Below are 20788 nucleotides of genomic sequence, written 5' to 3' on the forward strand. Positions count from 1 at the left end.
CGTGCCAATTATACAAAATTATACACGTGTTTTCTCTAGCAGTGGATTTGTGTTGGTTTCAATCTTCTAATTCAAAACCCTTTTAAATTACAATAATTTTGTGAATTCTGTTATTTAAACTAAATTCGGTATCATATTTCGTAAGCACTTGAGTAAACAAGTGATCATAATAAAAGCACACTGATATCAATTCAAACAACAGTCAGCTATGTAATTAGGTAGTTTTGAACTAAAAGTGTCTTCTGAGGACAAGGACATTTATCATAAATGTCAGGTCGAGGCAAGGTAAAAATTAATTTTTTAAGTAGTCCACATCTTTTTGATGGCCAATGGTTTGATGGTTATTTGTGACTTTTTTACATTGTTGTTTCAGTAGGCTAATTGTTTTAAGGCATGTAGCCTATCCATACAGAAATTGACTTTCAAAAATTAACCTACCCTAAAAATATATACAGTGTGAAAAGTGTTAACAACTAACTTATTAGGCTATATAACAGTATAAAGTGAAGTCAAGTAAATCAGTCAAATTGACCAAGCAAGCTCTTAAAGTATCGAGCTTTAGTCTCCATCTAGTGGACATATAATGATAGAAAATGTCTTGCGGGCAGTGATGGGGAATCTTAAAATAACCAGTTTTTTTCCTTTCTTTTTGGCAAATGAATGAACAAAACGCAGTATTTCATTTAGTTAGTGCTTTATGGAAAAAATACACGATATAGGCTAATAATTGCTATAAAACGCATAACAAAGGCTAATTGAGATTTGACGATGATGGTTTATTAAACAGACATTTTAATACATCCAACTTTCCAGGATTTTAGACAAATATATTACCATTTATTTATTTATTTACATTAAAACTATCTTATAAGAGCAATGACAGACACATGTGTTACAAGTCTATTTAAAATGAATTGGAGAGTTTTCCAGACACAGTTCAACAGTACACCATCCGCAGAGTTTCTGTGAAAGGAACAGTCCTTGCTGGCACTGGTAACAAACATGGAGTCACACATGATGTCGGCCTGGGAAATACATTACTATAGTCAGGTGTGAGATGATGTGGAGAGTTTTTGTGAGGAGGCGCCTTTGCCATAATGCTGTCAATGCTGAACGAACACTTCTGGGTCTTGAGCTCGGGCCTTTGCTGGATTTCTAGAGCTTCATGGACCTTAATGTTGAGAGTCTGATATTGGAAATATGGAGGTGGCAGCATGATGCCATCCGGCACTGGCAAATATCCAATAGGATTAGCCTGAGCTGGAACCGGCCCAGAGACGCAGTAAGGTCGCCCATATGCTTGATAACTTAACGTTGGGTGGTAAAGCACCAGGTTGTCTTTGGTGAACTCGGGTTGGTTCCTCTTGAATCTTTTCCTTCTGCGCAGAAAGCTGCCGTTGTCAAACATGTCCTCAGATGCAGGGTCCAGGGACCAGTAGTTGCCTTTCCCCGGGTTTCCAGGCTCTCGTGGGATCTTGATGAAGCAGTCGTTGAGTGACAAGTTGTGCCTGATGGAGTTCTGCCACGCGGGGAATTTCTCCTTGTAGTACGGGAACTTGTTGGTGATGAAGTCGCAGATGCCGCTGAGGGTCAGCTTCTTCATCGGGCTCTGGAGGATCGCCATGGTTATGAGGGCGATGTAGGAGTACGGAGGTTTGACGGCGGAGGTCTGCTTTGGGGCGGTCGCGGTGGAGAAGCTGCTATCGCTCTCTCCCGAAGACTCGGACCCCGAGTGGTCCGCCTCCGTGGGATCCCTGCAAGGCATGATGAAATACTCTCGGTCGCTATCACTGTGGTCTCCTCCGACGATGTCTATTTCATCGTCTTCAGAAGAGACGGGGGTACGCTGCACTTCTTCGTAATCCTGGGAAAGGGTCATGGTTGGAGACCCCAAATGTGGTGGACTTGTGGCTGGTGAAGCTTGTGGCCGGGTTTGCAGGACTCATGGAAATGAGGGCTATTTATGAGAGGCCACACGCATTCTGTCTTTGGTCAGACCAATAGGGGTGGACGTGTCACCGCAGGGATTCAGGACAGTCAGGCAGGTGTGGGGGACTTTGACCTGCTTAAACAAAACAGTCCGCATACGAGACGTGTATCCTCAACACACAATTACAGCATCTCAAACTAAGGAGATGGCGAAATGAAAGTGTAGCTACTACAATCAGTCAAATGTAATATTTATTAGGCTACTGTTTTTTTAGGACTAGCTTAAACGCCAACATGAAAGATGAATTCTCCTCTTTTAACCTATTAAACTGAGACTTAGACAAACGTACTGGCAAATAAATATTTATGTCGGTCTTTTGTTTGTTAAATAAGGAACACAATGCAAGACGTTTTTATCCTCAGTAAAGGTCTTTTTAGCTTTATTATTGCAGTATTAAACTGATACAATTTATTTTAAAATGCACTTTTTGAATGTTCGCATGTGCAAGTTTCATGCATATTTAGAAAAAAATAAAGACTGTAAAAAAGACTATTTTTTCTCAAACATATAGGCAATATAGATTTTATTATTAATGTAGTCATTTAAAATAGGCCTATATTAGTTGTTTTCTTTAGGTTATTTGACCTGAAGTGTAGCCTACGTTTTTAAGCTTAGGATCAGGACAAAATGTTTTTTTGAATCTGGTTTCACTGACTTTATTTTAAAACTTTAAAAAATGTTTAAAATAAATATTTTTTTATTTATTTAAAATGTTAATAAAACATAAATATAAAATAAAAATGTAATCCTTATTTTAATACATAATGATAAAATATAATGGCAAACTAATTCGAGCTTTTTAATCACACAGTTGAACCACAGACAATTAAAAAATAAATAATCACAGATTTATTTCTTGGTTAATTTGTTTATTTAAAGTGTTTTAGATCCGTCACATCACTGAACCTTTTCTTATAAAAGCCACGTAATTCACTTGCAATACAAACACAGTCGTTATATTTTAGATGGTCTTTTAAAACTCCTCTCCAATTCAGAAGCAGTTTAGCGCAGTGGGAGCTGGGACGTGTGATGGTCAATTCTCACACCACGCCTAACTACCGGTTTAAAAGACTGATTTTCCCCCCCGATACCCCCTGGGTTTCGTTTGGTTTGTCACCTCAAGATACCCGCAGGTGGTGTGGCCATGAAAATGGCCATGGCCCGGCTCCCCGCATTGAAAGAAGAATGCCGATAAACGAGCCTATCAACATCAGAATCAAATAGGAAACGGCGCAGCTTTAGCCTACAGGCCAGGAGCGCCTTTTATTGGAGGGCATGAATGCGCGCAGCAATCCTCAAAGCAAACCTTCTTGTGCGCGGATATGTGTTAAAACTCTTCACAGTCATCTCAACTGCAAATGAAAGGGTCCGTTCACATCCTCAGCTGTGGATGGTGTGGAAGTGGATGCATGTAAATTTACGAGAGCACTTGAAAGTTGTGTAAACTAACAGAGCTCATTCATATGTCAATTTAAAGAAATCCAAAGACCTAAACTCATCTTATAGTGTTTGTACTGATTATTAAGGTTTCTAATAATACAAAGCATGGAAAACACACACACACACACATATATATATACATGTATGTGTGTATGTATACATATATACAGTATACATAACTTCAGTTGTAACTTGAGATTTCTTTTGCTTCTAAGCCATCATAATTTAGACACTCAACAAAAAGTAAACTCTGCCAACCATTTTTCGCAATGTATGTTAAATTGCCATTTTCACCTTGTCACAGAAAGTGTTGAGTGGGTGCTTGTAATAATGGTCCTCACATTGAAATTGACACCAAATTTAACACGTTAGAAGAGTAACTCAAGACTACATTTATTTTACTGGTTACTGCTATTTTACACTTTACACTGTGAAAAAGTCTATGTAAAATTATTAGTAATTGATCACCCAAATTAACCGACATACTCTTAAAATAAAGACTAGAGGTTTTTCACTGTGTCCAAACTATAATGCATTTCCAGATACATATTTGGAGAAAACGGTAAATGAAATCTAAAATAAATTACATTAAGACATTTCAGTTAATATAAATTTTACTGGTTTGAAATGTTGCGTACAGATGCTTAAAGGATTTTTAGTAAACGTTTAAGAGAAATAAGTGTCAGATTTGAACACTTTTTCTATTCAAAACATTGTGGAGCATGATAAGCACCTATTAAGATGTTGCAGGATTTGCAACCCAGGTACAAACTCATTTAAAACTGTGGGTTGTCTTTTCCAGTGATTTCACAAATGTCTTTGAGATGAGATTGAGGGTGTTGTATGGTTTGTATACGTGGCACAGTCAGATATCATCTACTCCACGCAGTCTTTAGTTGACATGGCTGAAATAAACTCTTTCTTCAGAATCTCGCCATCAAGGTTTCGACCTGAAGTAAGAAGACAGTGAATGGAAAATTATTTATGAAATCATTTTTTAATGTAATAAAACAATGATTTTTTTAATAGCTTTTAACCGCCAATTTGACAAAGAGTATATATGTATTGTATGTTAAAATCTGGAATATTTGATCTTACCTATGAAGACGAGTCGGTTGATTCTTGGCTCCTGATCTGCCCAGATCTCTGGAGTCTCATCCAGCTCATAAAGCTCATGGACACCCTGCAACATCACCTTCTTTTGTTTCTGCTGGACGGAGAGGATCCCCTGCCACAACACAAAACAATCATTTACACTGAGAACAGATTTGATGAATATTAGAATGCTTGTACAGGATATACGGTTGATATACAAAGGCAATACAACTTCACAGAAGTGATGATTCTCGAGAATTATTTGCCATTTCGGTGGCTGACAAAACATACAGTATGGAGAAAGAATATATAGATGACCGTATCCTCACCTTTAACCGGATAACTGCCATTGGCAATCTTGCTTTGTTCTTAAATGTCTTCTCCCATAGCAGATTCTACAAAAAAATGTTACATTTTTAAGACATTTCGTAAAGATGTTGTTCTGTGTAACTATTTTATTTTAGAAATATTTTATTTACATGCTTCCATATGCTTTGCTTTATCTGTACCTGAATGAATATATTTAATAGGTCTTCTGACACACTGCCAGGAACTTCAAATGTTATAGTCAGCATACTCTGAAACAAAACAAAAATTTGTCAGAAATTTCATGAACCAAAATTATGTGAGCATCTCAAAAGTCTCCAAATAGCTTTCAAGAGTAAGATTTATTTTTTAAAGGAAATCTCTTATGCTCACCAAGGCTGCATTTATTTGTTCAAAAACTTTATAAAAAAGCAATATTGTCAAATATTATTGCAATTATTTTATATTATATATACACAACTAATTTATTATATTTCAAAATGTAATTTTCCCCTGTGAAGCAAAGCTGAATTTTTAGCAGTCATTTACCAGCATCCCATGATCCTTCAGAAATCCTTCTAATATGTTGATTTGCCGCTCAAGACACAGTTCTTAATATTATCGTCAATGCTGTGCTGTGAAACATTTTTTTCAGTATTCTTTGATGAATAAAAAGATAAGACCAGCATTTACATGAATTAGAATTTGTAACATTATAAATGTCTTTACTGTCACTTTTGATCAATTTAATGCATTCTTGCTGAATAAAAGTATTAATTTATTTAAAAAATGGGTAAAAAGGTAGCGTGCACAATAATCTTAAAAGTAAAAATGTGCTATTTGTTATGCTAAAAAGTGGATTTTAAACTAAATCATCAGCAGGTATTTCCCTAATTTCGGTGTATTTTGTAAACAAAAACATAATAACACGACTTATCTTTAAAGGTGTCAGTACAACACTTGAATGAATTTCCCCTTGGTGTTAAATACTTGTACAGCAGAATGGTTGCTAAAGTAGTACTTCTCTGGAGCGTTGCATGAGCCCTTAACGGATATTTAAACCATTGTTTATCTGTGTTAAAAGTTACACACTTCCTTTTTTCCTTTGGAATAACAAGAGAAAACAGGGCTCTCATTTACATGAAAAGAGCAGTGAGGCTTGGCTCTGAAGGGGGAGGGTGCAACAGACTGGGTGGATGCGGGAAAGTGACCCATCTAATGATAAGAGCTCCTATGGAGAGTTTGCTTCAAGGATAGAAGGAAATTGACAACATTCAACATTTATTGAACCTCGTGGTTTGAACAAACCCTGAGAGGAACCTTCTGGGAGAGAAGCTGGACCTTTTTTTTTTTTTAATTCAGAAGTAAAAAACATTCAATCCATTGATTAAAAATATCATAAAAGAGTCATCTTCACCTTGTCTAGATGTGGTTGGCTTGTTTTCACCAGCTGCAGCTTTTCAGCTAACCTGCAGAACACAAGATTTCAAGACATTTAAATGTGAAACAAGCGCACTGATTGATGTCAAACGCCTTCAATAAACAACATCCTCTTACATACCCAAATGTATCAGACAGATGTATAGTCTTAGCTAAAACCTTTCAAAGGGTTTGACAACATTGCCCCTAATCCTGGTGCTGGTGTGATGCGCAGGAGCTTTTGGGTTTAGTAACAGTAAGATTGAGCTTAATACAGAAAGAAAGAAGAAGAAAACGTGTGAGCGGCCTCTGACCCCTCGGGGAGGGCAAACGTAGCTCTGTGGATTATTCGTCGGACTGTGAGTACCACACAGCAGACCAGAGGGGGGTCATCCCAGAAAAGCAGCCTGTGCTCAGGGGGCAAATGGGCCACAGTCGGGGCTGAAAGGCAGTCTGTGTGGAAGTGCTTCTGTACCTTTACTGCACACACTGCTATAATCCTCTGCAGCTGGGCTGAGCTATTCACATTTACTCTGTCTCACTGTAATTCATTTTTTTGTTTTTGTGTAAGTCATCAACATTAGCATGAGCTAATGGAGTGTTTGATCCTCATCGGATACATAAAATCCTCTGGAAAAATACTGGTGAACAGAATCGCTACTATAATTCAGTAAGAAGCAAGTAGAGTAATTCTTGCAAGTATTCTTCAAAAACACTTACCTTACACCATCGTTGATATCAAACGAATGTAAATCTAATACTTGAGACAGGTCAACCCTATAAAGAAGGAAAATACACTTAATTTGTATTTATATATAAATACTTAGTCTAATGTTATTTATAGATGATAGAGAATAAAGAGTGTCTTAAAACTGGTAGGGCCCTAAAAACTGCTAAAGAAAAGTTAAAAGTTTTTATAGGTCAATTTGTAAAACTGAGTGAACACACACTACTGTTCAAAAGTTTGGGGTGAGTAAGGTTTTTTTTTTTTTTGACAGGCATTATTACTTTTATTCACCAAGGATGCATTAAATTGATCAAAAGTGACTGAAGTCATTTATAATGTTATAAAAGATTTAAATTTCAAATAAATATTGTTCTTCTGAACTTTCTATCCATCAAACAAGTTTGAAAGAGCTTAAAAACATGGTACAATATGCACACAATGTTTTACTGTAGATCACAAAGGTTTTGTATTGGCGGTTTCTGCAAATCTTCTCACCTGGATTTTTGCGTCTCCAAAATCTTTACAAGCCCATTTATTGATCTATGAAGAAGAGGACAGAGCACATACTTTAAAACACACTCAAAGACATCTATGCAATTATCATTATAACTAGACTTTTACATTTTCTGAAGTGAATGTAAAAAGCGCAAAGGTTTTTAGTACAATATTAGGGTGTGATGGTTGGTTGCCAGGACATTGCTATGTGGTTGCCAAGGTTTACTGAATGGTTTTTAATGTGTTGCTATGTGGTTAATAGGGTGCTCTGGTTTCTGGCTGCAATGATATTCTGGTACTTAGATATGACTCAGGTACCTCTGTAAAAGCAAGGTTTTTTGTTTGTTTTTTTTCCCCATAAGAAATCTGCTTATGCTATAGTACACAGCAAAGTTTAATACTTTGTGTTAGGGGTTCAAATCCTTAACCCTAAGTGTCGGACATGTGACATGTTTGAGACGGACACCAGAATCCACTGAATAACGTACAACTAGGGTTTCCCAGTATATTGGTATTATACTTTTGCCAATATAAAAATTCATTAAAAGTTCATTTTTAACACTAATTTACTTTAATAACATTGTTAAATGTAACTTTTAGCAAATTAATATCCATTGTTCATTGTATACATTATAATGTTGTAATGTCTACATTCACTGAAGCATTTGAAACAATTAATTTTAGGTTTTGGTGTTTTATTTCTAATCTATTTAAGCAAAATTGTTTAGAACTTTAATAAGAAATGGGGGCAGTTGCATAAACGTAGCCACTGTCTGAAGAACTAGTCTGATCAACTAGCAGCTAACCAAAGGGTAATCAGCCTTATTTTTTGGATTCAATTTAGAATAATCAACATTTTTCGATTATTCTAACTTTTCGACAATCGCTGACTTACTTCTAAGACTAGTCTAAACCTTTTATGCAACTGACCCCTGGTTATGAGCCAAAATAAAACAAAATAATTACGAAATCAATAAATAGATTTAACACACCATTTAATAACACTTTTAAATGCATTTTTTGTTTATATGCAAATGTCAAAATGAACTTTCAATTTTTATAGAGTACAATGTAATGTTGTGATGCCTGAATTGCTTCTGATTGATTTAGGTTCTCAATATTTTACTTTTAAATTTATTCATAAAACAGTACAAAATTTGAATATCCATATATTGGTTAAATCATTATCAGCTTTTAATTATAAGCCAGAATTTTAATATCAGTCCATCCCCAATAAGAACACATAAGAATGTAAAGGTCTATGGTTCTCACCTCACCGTATCTCTGAGCTCCACCAACTCACTCTCATTCACTAGATCAGTTTTATTGATGATGGTCAGATCAGCAAGAGCTATCTGCCTAAAAACAGAGAGCAGAATTCAGTACAATTCACATTCACCTGATAAATGCTTCCCATCTTCCCTAAATGTGTATGCAACAAAGGCCGACGACACCTCAGAGGGTCGCATATGGATTATTCGTCATAAAAAGCAAATCCCTTCTACATGCATCTTCAGTTGCTGTACGCAAGTATGTGTGATTATAGTCGTACAATACATCAATAGAACAATACAGTACGAGAACATCTCATCCCATTCTCCCTCTCTTTTGTCACTTTCTTTATTGCTCAGTGTTCAATGTCCCACTCTCCCTTTGAAATTAAATGTGTGTGTGTGTGAGTAAGTGTGTAAACACTCTTTGTTGTGTTTCATCCATCCCCCCGCCTGTTGTCGGGTCGAGTGTGGGTGGCATGGTTCATGGCATACTCAAAAGGCGCCACCATTTTGCATGGTAGGAAAACATAAACAGAGAGCAGAAGCGGTTTTTATGACTTCTGACACTTGTGAGCATTCCAACATGCCAACAAAAACACCCCGACTGCAGAAGGTGAGGTGGAAGGAGCTGGGCTGGAATCGGATACGTTTTTGTACAAACATTAGCGCCAGCTGTCATGTTTAATAGAGATAACATGCATGAATAGAATTTTAAAAGACCACACAAGAGGTGCTCATAAAAATCTTGGTGATTGGACAATTTGACCTTTGGATTCTTGTAGTATACTGATAATGGTTAAGACTGTAACTTATTTTCTTGTATTTTTAACACCATATTATTAATGACTCAAATAAGATTTTACCTTGCAGCTTCATTGATAAGACCCTCTGGCTTCTCTTCTGTAAGATGCTAAAAGACAAACAGGAAATGACAATGTTTACATAACACATACAAAACAACTATTAAACCTTATTAAATCATACAAGATTGACATGTTATTTTGATTATATTTCAGGGATGCATATCAGCACCATATCGGTTCTCGGATGAATATAATATTTTTTAATTTCTTTTTATGTTATTAAATATGATTTAAACACTGTTAAATGTATTTAGCAAATTTTTAAATTAATATACATTTTTTTCCACAGTGTACATTATAATGTTGTGATATCTAAATTTATTTCTAGCATTTAAAATGATTTTAGTTTTCAGTGTTTTATATTTAATTAAATGTAACATTTTAATTAATTAAAATAGCGTGGGATTTTAATGTCAAAAATTTATTGGTTATCACAATAACAAAACTAAATAATTATCAAACATGGCTTTAGCTTTTTATTTAAAATTTATTTAGAGAAAATAGTATAAATGTATCCTTATTGGCATATTTTTAATCAAAACAACAAAAAAAACTAAATTGGTACATCACTATTATATTTATCATCTTAAACATAAAAGTACAAACACAAATGGTTTGTTACGTCTTCAAATAAAGCAACCAAGCTTGATGTACTTTCACGCTTAAGACCTCTAATCATGGCACTGAGTGGTTACTTTTACAATGTAAAATATATGCTAGGCCAATTTGCTAAAGTGCAGTAAATAGATAACTTTATGTATAATATTTATCAGAACAAATAATTCTTCAGACAATATAGGTAAAATAATTGATTAGACTAAGAGTAAGCTGTTTATAGTTGCAAAGCAATACAGCAAGCCAGAGATATAGAATTCAATTGACATTCAGTAACAGGTGTGTATATTGGCTATTTTTTGGCAGCTTTGAATGTGGCTCATGCAACCAAAATTTAGAGTCTGGATTTTTTCATTTGTAAGATCTAATAGAACGATAAGAACATTTCATGTCTCATTAGCTTCTGTATACTTCTGCACTTCTGTTCCGTCCAGCTTCCTTCCAGAAAATACATCTTTAACATCAGTGCAGATGAGCAAACTGACAACTTTGCGATTACAGGATGCAAACTCACTGAAAGAAATCCAATTTCTAGGATATAACTTCTGAACAGTTTGCTCATTGAAAACAATCCAATTTATTTTCTTGTGTGTGTCGCCAGTCATCTCTGCTGACTGGGAGGAGGCATGTCTCATTGTCTGTGTTCAATATCTACTAACATTGAGCTCTGGGAGCGAGACGAGCCTCATCATCTGTCTGCACAAATTTTAAACCAACTGGCAGAGATCACGGCACACGAGGCCACCTGATGGGCATGTCTGTGCAAGTCAAACCCCCCACCACCCAAAGTATCTCTTGTATGGATGAATATATCATGTGACAATGAAAGAGCAGGACAAAGGGTGACAGGCCTATTAGAGTGATTTGCCTTGATATCCATTATTTCTACAGTTTCTATCAAGCCCTCCCGTCTTCACCTCAACAGGCACTCACAGAACCCCAGAGGGCCGCAGTGCCACCTCTGCAATAAAAATACTGACTTACCAAGACTGACACCACTAAATTGCAGCCTATTATCCAGGTGTCAGTACCACTGTCCCGCTCCCAGCCTGAAGTGTGAAGAGGAACAGCAAGGGGGGAGATACTTCAGTAGGACATGATACTTAAAGGCTAATATAAAATAAAATAATTTTCTGTAAAAACCAAGAAAATGTAATGCCTTCGTTTTGTTTTTATGTAAAGCATGCTTCTTTAATCAATACAAGGCCAAAACAATGATTAACTATACAATTTAAAATACAAGTAAATGAATATAAGTTTTAAATATTACATTTGAATATTAATCATTTTAAATATATTTTTCTATTTAATATTTTATCATTTATTATTTGAATTTATTTTGTATCAAACTAATATCTTTGATTTATTTTAATATTACTGAACGTTAATATATTTTTCATATACATTTTATATTTCACATTTCATATTCATATACAATTATTTTACTAATAATTTTCTATAATTGAATATTTTTTTCTGGATTAAAAAAAATCTCACTTTTATGTTTATTTAAAAATATATATATATTTCATATTTATTGATTTATATATTATTATTTACCCTTTTTTTATTTCCATTGTGTGTGTGTTTTTTTGTTGTTGCATCAATTACTAAAAATTACTGTACTAAAAAGGGGGAAAAAATTAGTCTGTGGTTTGACAACAACTTACCTGCATCCCATATTTAGCATCTATAACTGTGACAATACCTATGTAGGAGATAAGGACATTGTATTACATTGACAGATAAACTATCAATGACTTCATCCGAGGCAGCATTTATTAGTTTAGGTTCTTACCGTCCAGATAGACATCACTCCCTAATTCTGCATCAACCCAAAACATGGAAGCAACAGCTCCTGATTTGGAAAACATTTATAAATCAATTGTACAAAATCACACACACACATATAATAATAATTATTTACTTTTTATCTCTCTATTTACTGTAAATATACAAATGAGAAAACACAATTGAATTACCATTGGAAAAACATATATTTTTTTTAATATAAAAAAATTAGTTTCACAGCACTCACTACTGGAAGGTTTGGCAAAAAATTCATTTTGATTATATTATATGCTTCATTGTAGCATTTTATTAGGTTTTGCAGTGTATATCTAGTTACTGGATACTTTTTTGCCTTAAAACAGCTTAAACAGGTTGTGGGTGTAGGTATGCGTTTTAAAATGCATAACTAGGCCTAAATTTTATGGGTGGCTTAAAATTTTTCAGATACAAGGTACATTTTGTTTGTTTCCATGCTTTCCAACTTTTCTTGTAAAAGTTATTTCACAGTTTCGTGTTACAATTTGAGGCCATCTTGTTCACATAATGGAGTTTTGTCAAACTGTCAGGGTAGAATAAGAAAGCATAATAAATATTTGATAGAAGTGTAATGAAGGCAATGTTCTTGAAAGACATCAGATACATAACCCATTCAAGCCCACAAGCATCTTCTGAAGAAGGGGAGGGGCTTATCCCCCTGAGGCCCCCAGGAGTGACAGGCCTGTCTCAGCCAATGACAGTGAAGAGGGGCTTGTGTCTGAACTCTGAGGGTCCTGCACGGCACTGGCCCTTGACACCTGTCACTCACGTACACAAGAATGGCTGCAGAGATGCTGCTGACCCTTCCTGCCTTTCCACTGATGTCGGTTTCACTCTCAATTGCTTTACAGTACTTTTTGCTACGTAGGGGAAAAAAATCCTTCTTCACAAAGATGTCTAAACTGTCTGCAACGTTAAAAAAAACAAAAACCTTTTGAACTGAGGTTGCATTAATAGAAAAGTTCACCCAAAAAATTTACTCCCCCTCAGGCCATCAAAGATGTAGATGAGTTTGTTTCTTCAGTGGAACAGATTTGGAGAAATTTAGAATTACATGACTTAATCCCCATGACTCCAGTTCATCAATTAATGTCTTGGTTTGGAATGTTTTCGGTCATAAACGGTGCTTGAGATCTGTGCATATTTCCCTCCTGATTCAGATGAGACTTTTGGACAAAGCAATATTTTGGATAGAGGACTCTTATAAACAGACAGCTTTTCACTTCACAAGATGTTAATTGATGGACAGGAATCGTGTGGATTGTGATGTTTTTATCAGCTGTTTTGACTCTTATTCTGACGGCACCCATTCACTGCACTCTTCAACATCTTGGATGGCCAAAGGTTGAGTAAATGCTCTGCAAATCTTCAATTTTTTTTTTCTGTGAACTATTCCTTTAACAGCTAAATGCACATAAGGACTAAACCAAGGCGGATTGCTACTAGTAAGGAATGCTTTACAATTCAATCTAAGCCATTTAACAAAGCCTAATCTAAGACTCCGTATAAACATGGATGTACATATTTTTAGACCTCATTTATACAAAAAAATAACGGATCCCAACATTTGAGAAAGATGGCCTATAGTTGTATTAGCTACCATAAAAGATTTGTCAGGTTACGAAGGCGTATCTGTTGGTGTACATGAAATACAGTACCTGGATCTGCCAATCCAGTCGTCTCTAGAAGGATGTAGTCAAACTTTCCTTTCTTCTCCATTAGATTTTCAATAGCTTTTAAACCATTGTCTCTGTAAAAGCAATGGGTGATGATGTATTATATGACATAATTAAATATATGCAAGTACACTAGTTTGGGATTGGTAAGAAGTCTTTTACGCTCACCAAGGCTACATTTATTTGATCAAAAATATAGTAAAACAACAACAATGTGAAACACTGTTACAATTTAAAATAGTGAATATATAATATAATAATATTATGAATATATTTTAAAAACGCAATTTATTCCTGTGATGGCGAAGCTGAATTTTGAAAGTCTTCAGTGTCACATGATCTCATTTTAATTTGCTGATTTAATGCTAAATAAATATTTCCTATTATTATCAAGATTAAAAATAGTTGTTTTGCTTAATACAGTCTATTCGTGGAAACGATTATCTTTTTTTTTCAGGATTCGTTGATATAAAAACGTTAACAACATTTATTTGAAATACAAATCTTTTGTAACATTAAAAAGTCTTTGTCAAATTGATTATTATTATTCAATATTATTATCAATTTAATGTTTTCTTGCTGAATAAAAGTATTCTTTCCAATTTTTTGAACGGTGGTGCACGTGTTAATTATCATGCAACAGTAGTTTTTTTTTTTTTATATAATTCCATATAAATAATCAGTAATTAGAAACAATTAAATGAAAAAAACAAGGACAACAGTTATTAATCACTGGAATGTAATGGCAAGCAGAAATAGTGGGTTCCCATTTAAGCCATTTGACAAAAATTCAAAAAACAGTTCTGTGGTCCAGATGGAACTGTGCTTATTCTTCATACTACTTCAAATTACAACACATTCTAGTTTTGTCCTAGTATTTAGTAGTAGTCTGAACAACCGTACTTCACAGAGCAGCACAGGCAGCCGTTCCTCAGCTCCAGCCACTCCTCATACAGCTCTCCTGCTTGACTGACAGCTAAAGACTTCTCCAGAGCACTGCCTGCAGAACAACACAGCACAGGTTCAACCTCTCAGTAGCCCAGTATTACAATGTCCAATTAGCTCATTAATAATCTCTGCACTTTTGATCAAAATATTCATATGATCCAAACTACAAAAAATATGGCAAATTTTAACGGTATAATTATGAAACATCGAAAGAGATAACCATGTTAAAGAGACCAAATCACAATGAAAATGCAGGTCTTCCATAAGCAATAAGGTTCTACTCTATTACACTGACTGAGAACAAATAGGGAATGCTTTGCTGCCCTCTCCTGGTCATAACTGTCAGGAAACATAAAGGCATCTAGGAATAAAAACTGATCTAGGGGTCTGATTGCTTATTTGTTTGCTCATTTTATAACTTACCTTCACCAAATTCATTAAGAATGACAGCTATTCGTTTATTATGTTGCTCTGTTAATATGTAGTTCAAAAGTGTTGTCTTTCCAGCACCTGTATTTGGAAAAGAGAGAAATAAATTCAAGCTACTGGGTATATAGAGTAACACATATTTTCATCATTGTATTATGAGCATCTTTTTTTATTATTATTTTGCTTTCAAAAGTATGATTTGTGGTCTACATGAATTATATTTATGAAAGCAAATATTTTATGGTTTGTTCTTTTTCTATGCTGACCCAAGTATCCAGAGATGATGGTAACCGGTATCTGAAGAGTAGGTCCGGTTTCCTTCTCCTTGATGGGAACTAACTCCGGACATTCATCCTCTTCCTCCATTACTGAGCTCTCCTGGACTAATGAGAGTCTATAAACACACACACAGGAGTTTATATACATATATGGCATGACAAGAGATATTCATTCTTCAGTGTTGAAATTACTCAGCGTAGTGTCATCTCGCTCAGGGGATGTCGAACATAAATCTGACATATATTATATTTGAAGTACTACTTTAAAACATGACCTGCAGAGTGAGAGCTGTCGTCCAGTTTGTAATAAAAGAGCGCTACTTCACAGAGCGATATGCTGGTGCGTATGTAATCACGGTCCGAGCTGCGCTTTGGCTGAAGGTACAGTTCCTACTTAAAGTATGATGTGAATGGTGTTTAAACCTACTGTGTTTAGCATTGTATTTAATAATAATATACAAATAAATAAATAAAAGAAAGCATTAAGCTAAATATGGTGATAATTCTAAAAAAAAAATATGCCCCTGATTTATATAGAATAGAAGAAAACCTGTTAGCAAACTATTCACTTACCACATAAACAAACTAAGATTTTTATATTTATATAGAAAATATAACGTTAATTTACAGAAAAGTACTTTACTTTTATACATTTTATATTTCGGTAAATGTTGACTAAACAGAATTATTAAAAAAAATATTAAAACCGACAAAAGCACAATATTAAAATGAATTAAATACAGCTCATAAAATGAAAATAGAAATGAATTCAAAATATTAATAAATCGTTACAAAATGCTGTAATGTATAATAAATAATATTATTGTTTGAGCGCAATTCATATCCGACAGGGGTCGCTGCTGTCCTATTTCACATCTCTGACTAGATTTCATTTCATTCAGCAACTTGACCAACATAAACATATATTTTTTTTAATCATATTTTATCAAACATATTTTGTGGATAAAAAGATATCCAAGCTTGTTTTGTTTTTTCCACATCTTAAAGTAAACCGGTATTTTTGTTTATAATGTACTGCTATCTGTCGTCACCCATTTGTTTAAGTAAACCCACCCTTAATCTTCACAACATCGTTAAGTCTCTCTCTCTCTCTCTCGCTCTCTCTCTCTCTCTCTCTCTAGTGTAAATCCACTCTGTTTGGGTTGAAGTTAAAATGCGGAAGTTTCCGCCCAGCAAAGCCACTGATACCGCGAAGATGAGGCTTGCGATGCCATCAGCGACCATCCCGGCTCCGTCCTGCTCTCTGCGGCTCTGCGTGGACTGAGATCAGACTCGCATGGCTTCTCTGTCAGCGTCAGAGCGGAGAGCATTCGCTCTCAAAATCAACAGGTAATGCTCATTTCCTTTGGCTGGACCTCATAGCTCGTGCACTGACAGATCCCAGGGAAGCTGAGCTGTCTGTCCGCAGTCAGTGTTAAATCTACAGGGAGTTTTGGTGAATTCCGGAACAGGCAGCTACACGTTTGGAATAAGTCTGGCACCATGAGACTTCAGTATATTAATTTTTTTTTGTCTTCATTATGGAAATCTAATTTTAAAAAAAGCTTTTAACTGAAGTATTAATAGCAACCTGTCAGTTTCAGTATGCAGATGGTCTACATTCAAATACATCTGTGCTGTAAAAGTTATTGAGGTCCAGAGGCTTTCCACATGTATCCCTTCAGGGATAAGAAAGGAAGAATGATTGAAAAAATATGTCAAAGCATTTGAGTGCAATTTTCATTAATTTCCGTGTAATTCTAAATATGGATCTCCTGTCTATTTGATCATTTCCTCCACAAGCCCCCTTTTTTCCTCTGGTTATGACGAGTCAGCACTGGCCTCTGTTAGGTGTAAAGTTAAGATGGAAGTTTGTATTGTTCCTGTTTTATCGCACAACAGGTGTGGAGGAAATGAATATACGGACATGGTGGAAGAAGGGAGTCTGGTAATAAAACAAAGGGAACAAAGTACTCATATACAGTGTAATGACCGGTATTAGGTCTTGTGTGTTTATGTCACACAGGCACACAAAGGTTCATTCATAACATAACTGTCATATGCCACACTCCATTTTTTCCAGCAGATTGTGGGAATCATGCAGTGGAGTGTCACATGTGTTTAACCACTAGTTCATCTGAGGAACTCAGATATGCTGTGTTTTGTAAATTAAAAGTACCACTTCATGGTGGTTGAAGTTAAAGGCTTTTGGCTTGTAATGAAGATGCTGCAGGTTTGATCCATACCAAGATGACATGTTGCAATTTTGCACTGAATCTCAGGCTGCTGTCTGTGTACTCGTGTTTTGATTTTTTTTTTAAATGACAAGCAATCAATCTTCAGTAGCTATACATCACCCATAGTGAGCATTTAATGGCTTTGCTAAATCTGAAAAACAGTATTTTACATGTTCAGCAGCATATTGTGCTTGATCAGCATCAGTATTTGATACCCTTGCTTGTACTGATTACAAAAACAAGAAAAGATACCTATGTAATGTAGCTTTCTGAACAGTCTGTTGTGGAGATGATAACTTTGATATTGGTACTATATTAGTTATTAGTTGATATTAAAGGGATAGTTCACACAAACATTTCAATTAATTACTCACCCTCATGTCTTTGCAAACTCGTAAGACCTTCGTTCATCTTCGGAAACACAAATTAAGATATTTTTGTTGAAATCCGAGAGCTTGTAAAATAGTTATGTTTTCCTGTGAGATTGGGTTTTTATCATTTTTATTATTATTATTATTTATGGCCAATAAGTAAAAATAGTTAATATTAAATGATATTTTGTCAAAATGAAAAAAAAAAAACTTAAGATGATGTGAATTAATGAAGTGCAGTGAATTTATGCATCACAGTATTATAATGTACGACAGTATAAAAAATGGATATTCATTTTGATAGCTGGTAAAGATTACATTATTATTAGATTATTAACGTTTTTACAGATCAGTTGTGAGTGTTAGATGATGGCAAAGGTAATCTAAATGTAATGAGCTGCACAATTAAATATCCAATATCGAAAAATGACAAAAAACACAGCCACACATTATGTTCTCGCAGTGAAAAATACATTGTGGAGCAACGAGGACACTGACAACATGCCGATAGACAAGACAGAGCAGGTTACTTTTGGTATGAAACAAAGTTTCCACTTTCAAATTTAGTCTTTTTTTTTTTTTAAGAAATTCAAACAACAAATACCGTTTTGTGGCTCTCTATTGTGTCGTGACAGATCCCTGTAGCGCCTCAGTTCAAGCGGCAAGTGAACCGATCATTTCTTCCTCTTTACTAGTTATAGCATGAAATAAACATGAATGAACATCAGAAGATATCTTGTTTCATCCGCATAAAGATGTCAATACACAATCTACTTTCCTGTCTGGTTTATTTGTCAGACAAAAATGGCAGATTCAGCATTATGATTGGCCAGATCGCCTGTCAATTGTGTCAGTACATCTCTATTTTATAGTGAGCTCTAGGTTTATGTTCATTGTCACAACAATATTGGGTAACCATGATTAAGCAATTAACAGTCACTGTTTCACTTCCTCGTTGCAAGGAATTCAGAAGGACTCACTGATGGTAAAGAGAGATTATAAGCAGTGTGTCTCTAAAACAATGTCAAGCAGTACAAAGCCCAGAGCTCATCAGCTAACAGAATGAATGATTCCCAGATATTCATGCAAGTGCAGCCTGACCAGCGCATCTCACTGGGGGCCGATACTTGCTGTGGCTGCAGCTGCTGTATTGCACAAGCTGAACTCATGCTGTCTCGTGCAGATAGGGGAAAAACGTCAGCGCATACGCTGCAGATTTCTCCTGGCTCATGCACCACCCTCCGTGTCCCTTCTCATTTTCAGTGACCACACATTTATTTGCATGAAGGATGCATTCACACATGAAAAGTCCTCTGAGCACAGCTGTGTTTTGTACTAGAGAAGAATGCCCTGGGGTTTTTGTTTGCTCTTTATTCCATCTTCTTTTTCATAATCCTTTGATTTTTCCAGGGGCATGGAGGAATATTTCAGCCCTCGGTCAGCAGAAAGGCTGTAGTTGAAGGAAATGCTCGACAGGATCACGAGAATAGTTCTTTAATTTCGGTTATATTCAGCTGATGACCTTCAAGGGAAGTTACACACTAGAGAGGTGTTCTTGCACAATAGTGTTCTGTGAGGCACCCTGACCCACAATCATACTTGGCTGTGACGGCTAAGACAAACAATCATAGTCCGCTCTCTTTAGAATGTGGCTGCCGCTTTCATGGCTGTACTTAATACTTATGTTTTACAGTCCCTTGTCATCATACACAATCTGCAATGGGGAAAAATAAGAACAAATCTGACCAGTTGATTCATACTTCCTGGTTCTAGTAAGAACTCTCCAGCTGGAGTTTGTTTATTAAACGTGCAGAGCATCCACCCAATAAAGCATTACAATAATCTAACCTCGAGGTCATGAATGCATGAATAAATGTTTCTGCATTTGACATTGAGAGCATAGGTTGCGAAGAAATCTAGAGCTGGGTATCATCAGCATAACAATGAAAGCTAACACCATGTTTCCTAATGATATCTCCCAAGAGTAAAATGTAAAGTGTGCCTTGAGGTACTCCACTACTCGCATATATAATTTTTCTCTAAGAAGGAACATAGTTGTGATGATACTACCTTTTCTAATATCTTTGACAGAAAAGGGAGATTAGAGATCGGTCTGTAATTAATTAATTCTTTGGGGTCAAGTTGTGGTTTTTTAATGAGAGGTTTAATAACAGCCAGTTTGAAGGTTTCTGGGACATATCGTAATGACAATGATGAGTTAATAATATTCAGAAGAGGATCTATTACTTCTGGAAGCACCTCTTTTAGGAGCTTAGATTGAACAGGGTGTAAAATACAGGTTGTTGGTTTGGAATTGAGGAATTGAGATAAGTCAGGAAGATTATTTATAAAGTAGTCTTTTGTGGTAGAAGTAATGGTTCTACCATATTTGTAACAAGGAGTTGGCTTTACAGCTTTAGCTATATGGAATATACACGAAACTAGATAATTATCTGAGATATTATCGCTGCAATATTTCAACGACACTATCCCTTTAAAAACATTCATGTTGCAAGAAAAGACATGGCTAAATGACCAAAGGCATCTGCCTGACGTTTGTATAGAGTCCAGCAATTTAAAAAGTAGCACAGACAGAACTTGCTCCATCCCTTCCACTTCCACCCTTCAGAAGTTCTTTAGTACCTGGTTGAGTAATCTCTAAAGTAGTGAACAAAATGACCCAAATTCTTACAGTCATCAGATTGCATTAGAAAAGAGTTCTGATCTTTGTAATCATATCTTCAAAAAGTCTGTAACAAAATCAGGATGGCTGTTCATAAAGTGTGAGCTCCTCACAT

At 35.5% G+C, this 20788-nt stretch overlaps 3 protein-coding genes across 5 annotated transcripts in view; 1 reads left to right on the forward strand and 2 right to left on the reverse strand.

Moving 5' to 3' along the window:
* Positions 1-937: 937 nt before the first annotated feature.
* Positions 938-1879, reverse strand: LOC306849086 (forkhead box protein D5-like; the record flags this gene model as incomplete). Its single annotated transcript, XM_079383942.1, has 1 exon — positions 938-1879. One exon carries the CDS (start codon positions 1877-1879, stop codon positions 938-940), a length of 942 nt encoding a protein of 313 aa, XP_079240068.1.
* A 986-nt stretch (positions 1880-2865) lies between these two features.
* On the reverse strand, positions 2866-16807 carry LOC306849445 (zinc-regulated GTPase metalloprotein activator 1-like). Of its 3 annotated transcripts, none has more exons than XM_079384472.1 (16): positions 15658-15750; positions 15371-15498; positions 15099-15185; positions 14631-14727; positions 13710-13801; positions 12023-12082; positions 11895-11932; positions 9610-9656; positions 8745-8831; positions 7473-7517; positions 6971-7027; positions 6249-6300; positions 5035-5103; positions 4855-4920; positions 4529-4658; positions 2866-4380 (listed from the first exon to the last, which is right to left on the reverse strand). In XM_079384472.1, the coding sequence occupies exons 2-16, from the start codon at positions 15468-15470 to the stop codon at positions 4307-4309; spliced, it is 1101 nt and encodes a 366-aa protein (XP_079240598.1). In that variant the 5' UTR covers positions 15471-15498; positions 15658-15750; the 3' UTR covers positions 2866-4306. The 3 variants fall into 3 exon arrangements, with proteins under 3 accessions (XP_079240598.1, XP_079240599.1, XP_079240600.1); XM_079384473.1 differs by having other exon boundaries at positions 15575-15748; XM_079384474.1 differs by lacking the exon at positions 15658-15750 and adding an exon at positions 16457-16807 and having other exon boundaries at positions 3793-4380.
* LOC306849442 (dedicator of cytokinesis protein 8-like) overlaps positions 16584-20788 on the forward strand; it is a 48602-nt gene continuing 44397 nt past the window's right edge. Inside the window, exon 1 of the mRNA XM_079384465.1 lies at positions 16584-16732. Within this exon, the coding sequence (XP_079240591.1) occupies positions 16680-16732 (53 nt within the window). The 5' untranslated portion in view covers positions 16584-16679. The remainder of the gene's footprint in view (positions 16733-20788) is intronic.

The sequence above is a fragment of the Barbus barbus genome, assembly GCF_936440315.1.
Source record: "Barbus barbus genome assembly, chromosome: 29".
Classification (NCBI taxonomy): Eukaryota; Metazoa; Chordata; class Actinopteri; order Cypriniformes; family Cyprinidae; genus Barbus; species Barbus barbus.

Bases quoted from the DNA above. Each gene is read 5' to 3' on its own strand.
- LOC306849445 (XM_079384472.1), bottom strand. From the start codon at position 15,470: ATGGAGGAAGAGGATGAATGTCCGGAGTTAGTTCCCATCAAGGAGAAG. The intron at 15,186-15,370 runs GTCAGCATAGAA...TTCCAAATACAG, and splicing joins CATCATCTCTGGATACTTGG to GTGCTGGAAAGACAACACTT. The intron at 12,083-13,709 runs GTACTGTATTTC...TTTCCAAATCAG, and splicing joins GACTGGATTGGCAGATCCAG to GAGCTGTTGCTTCCATGTTT.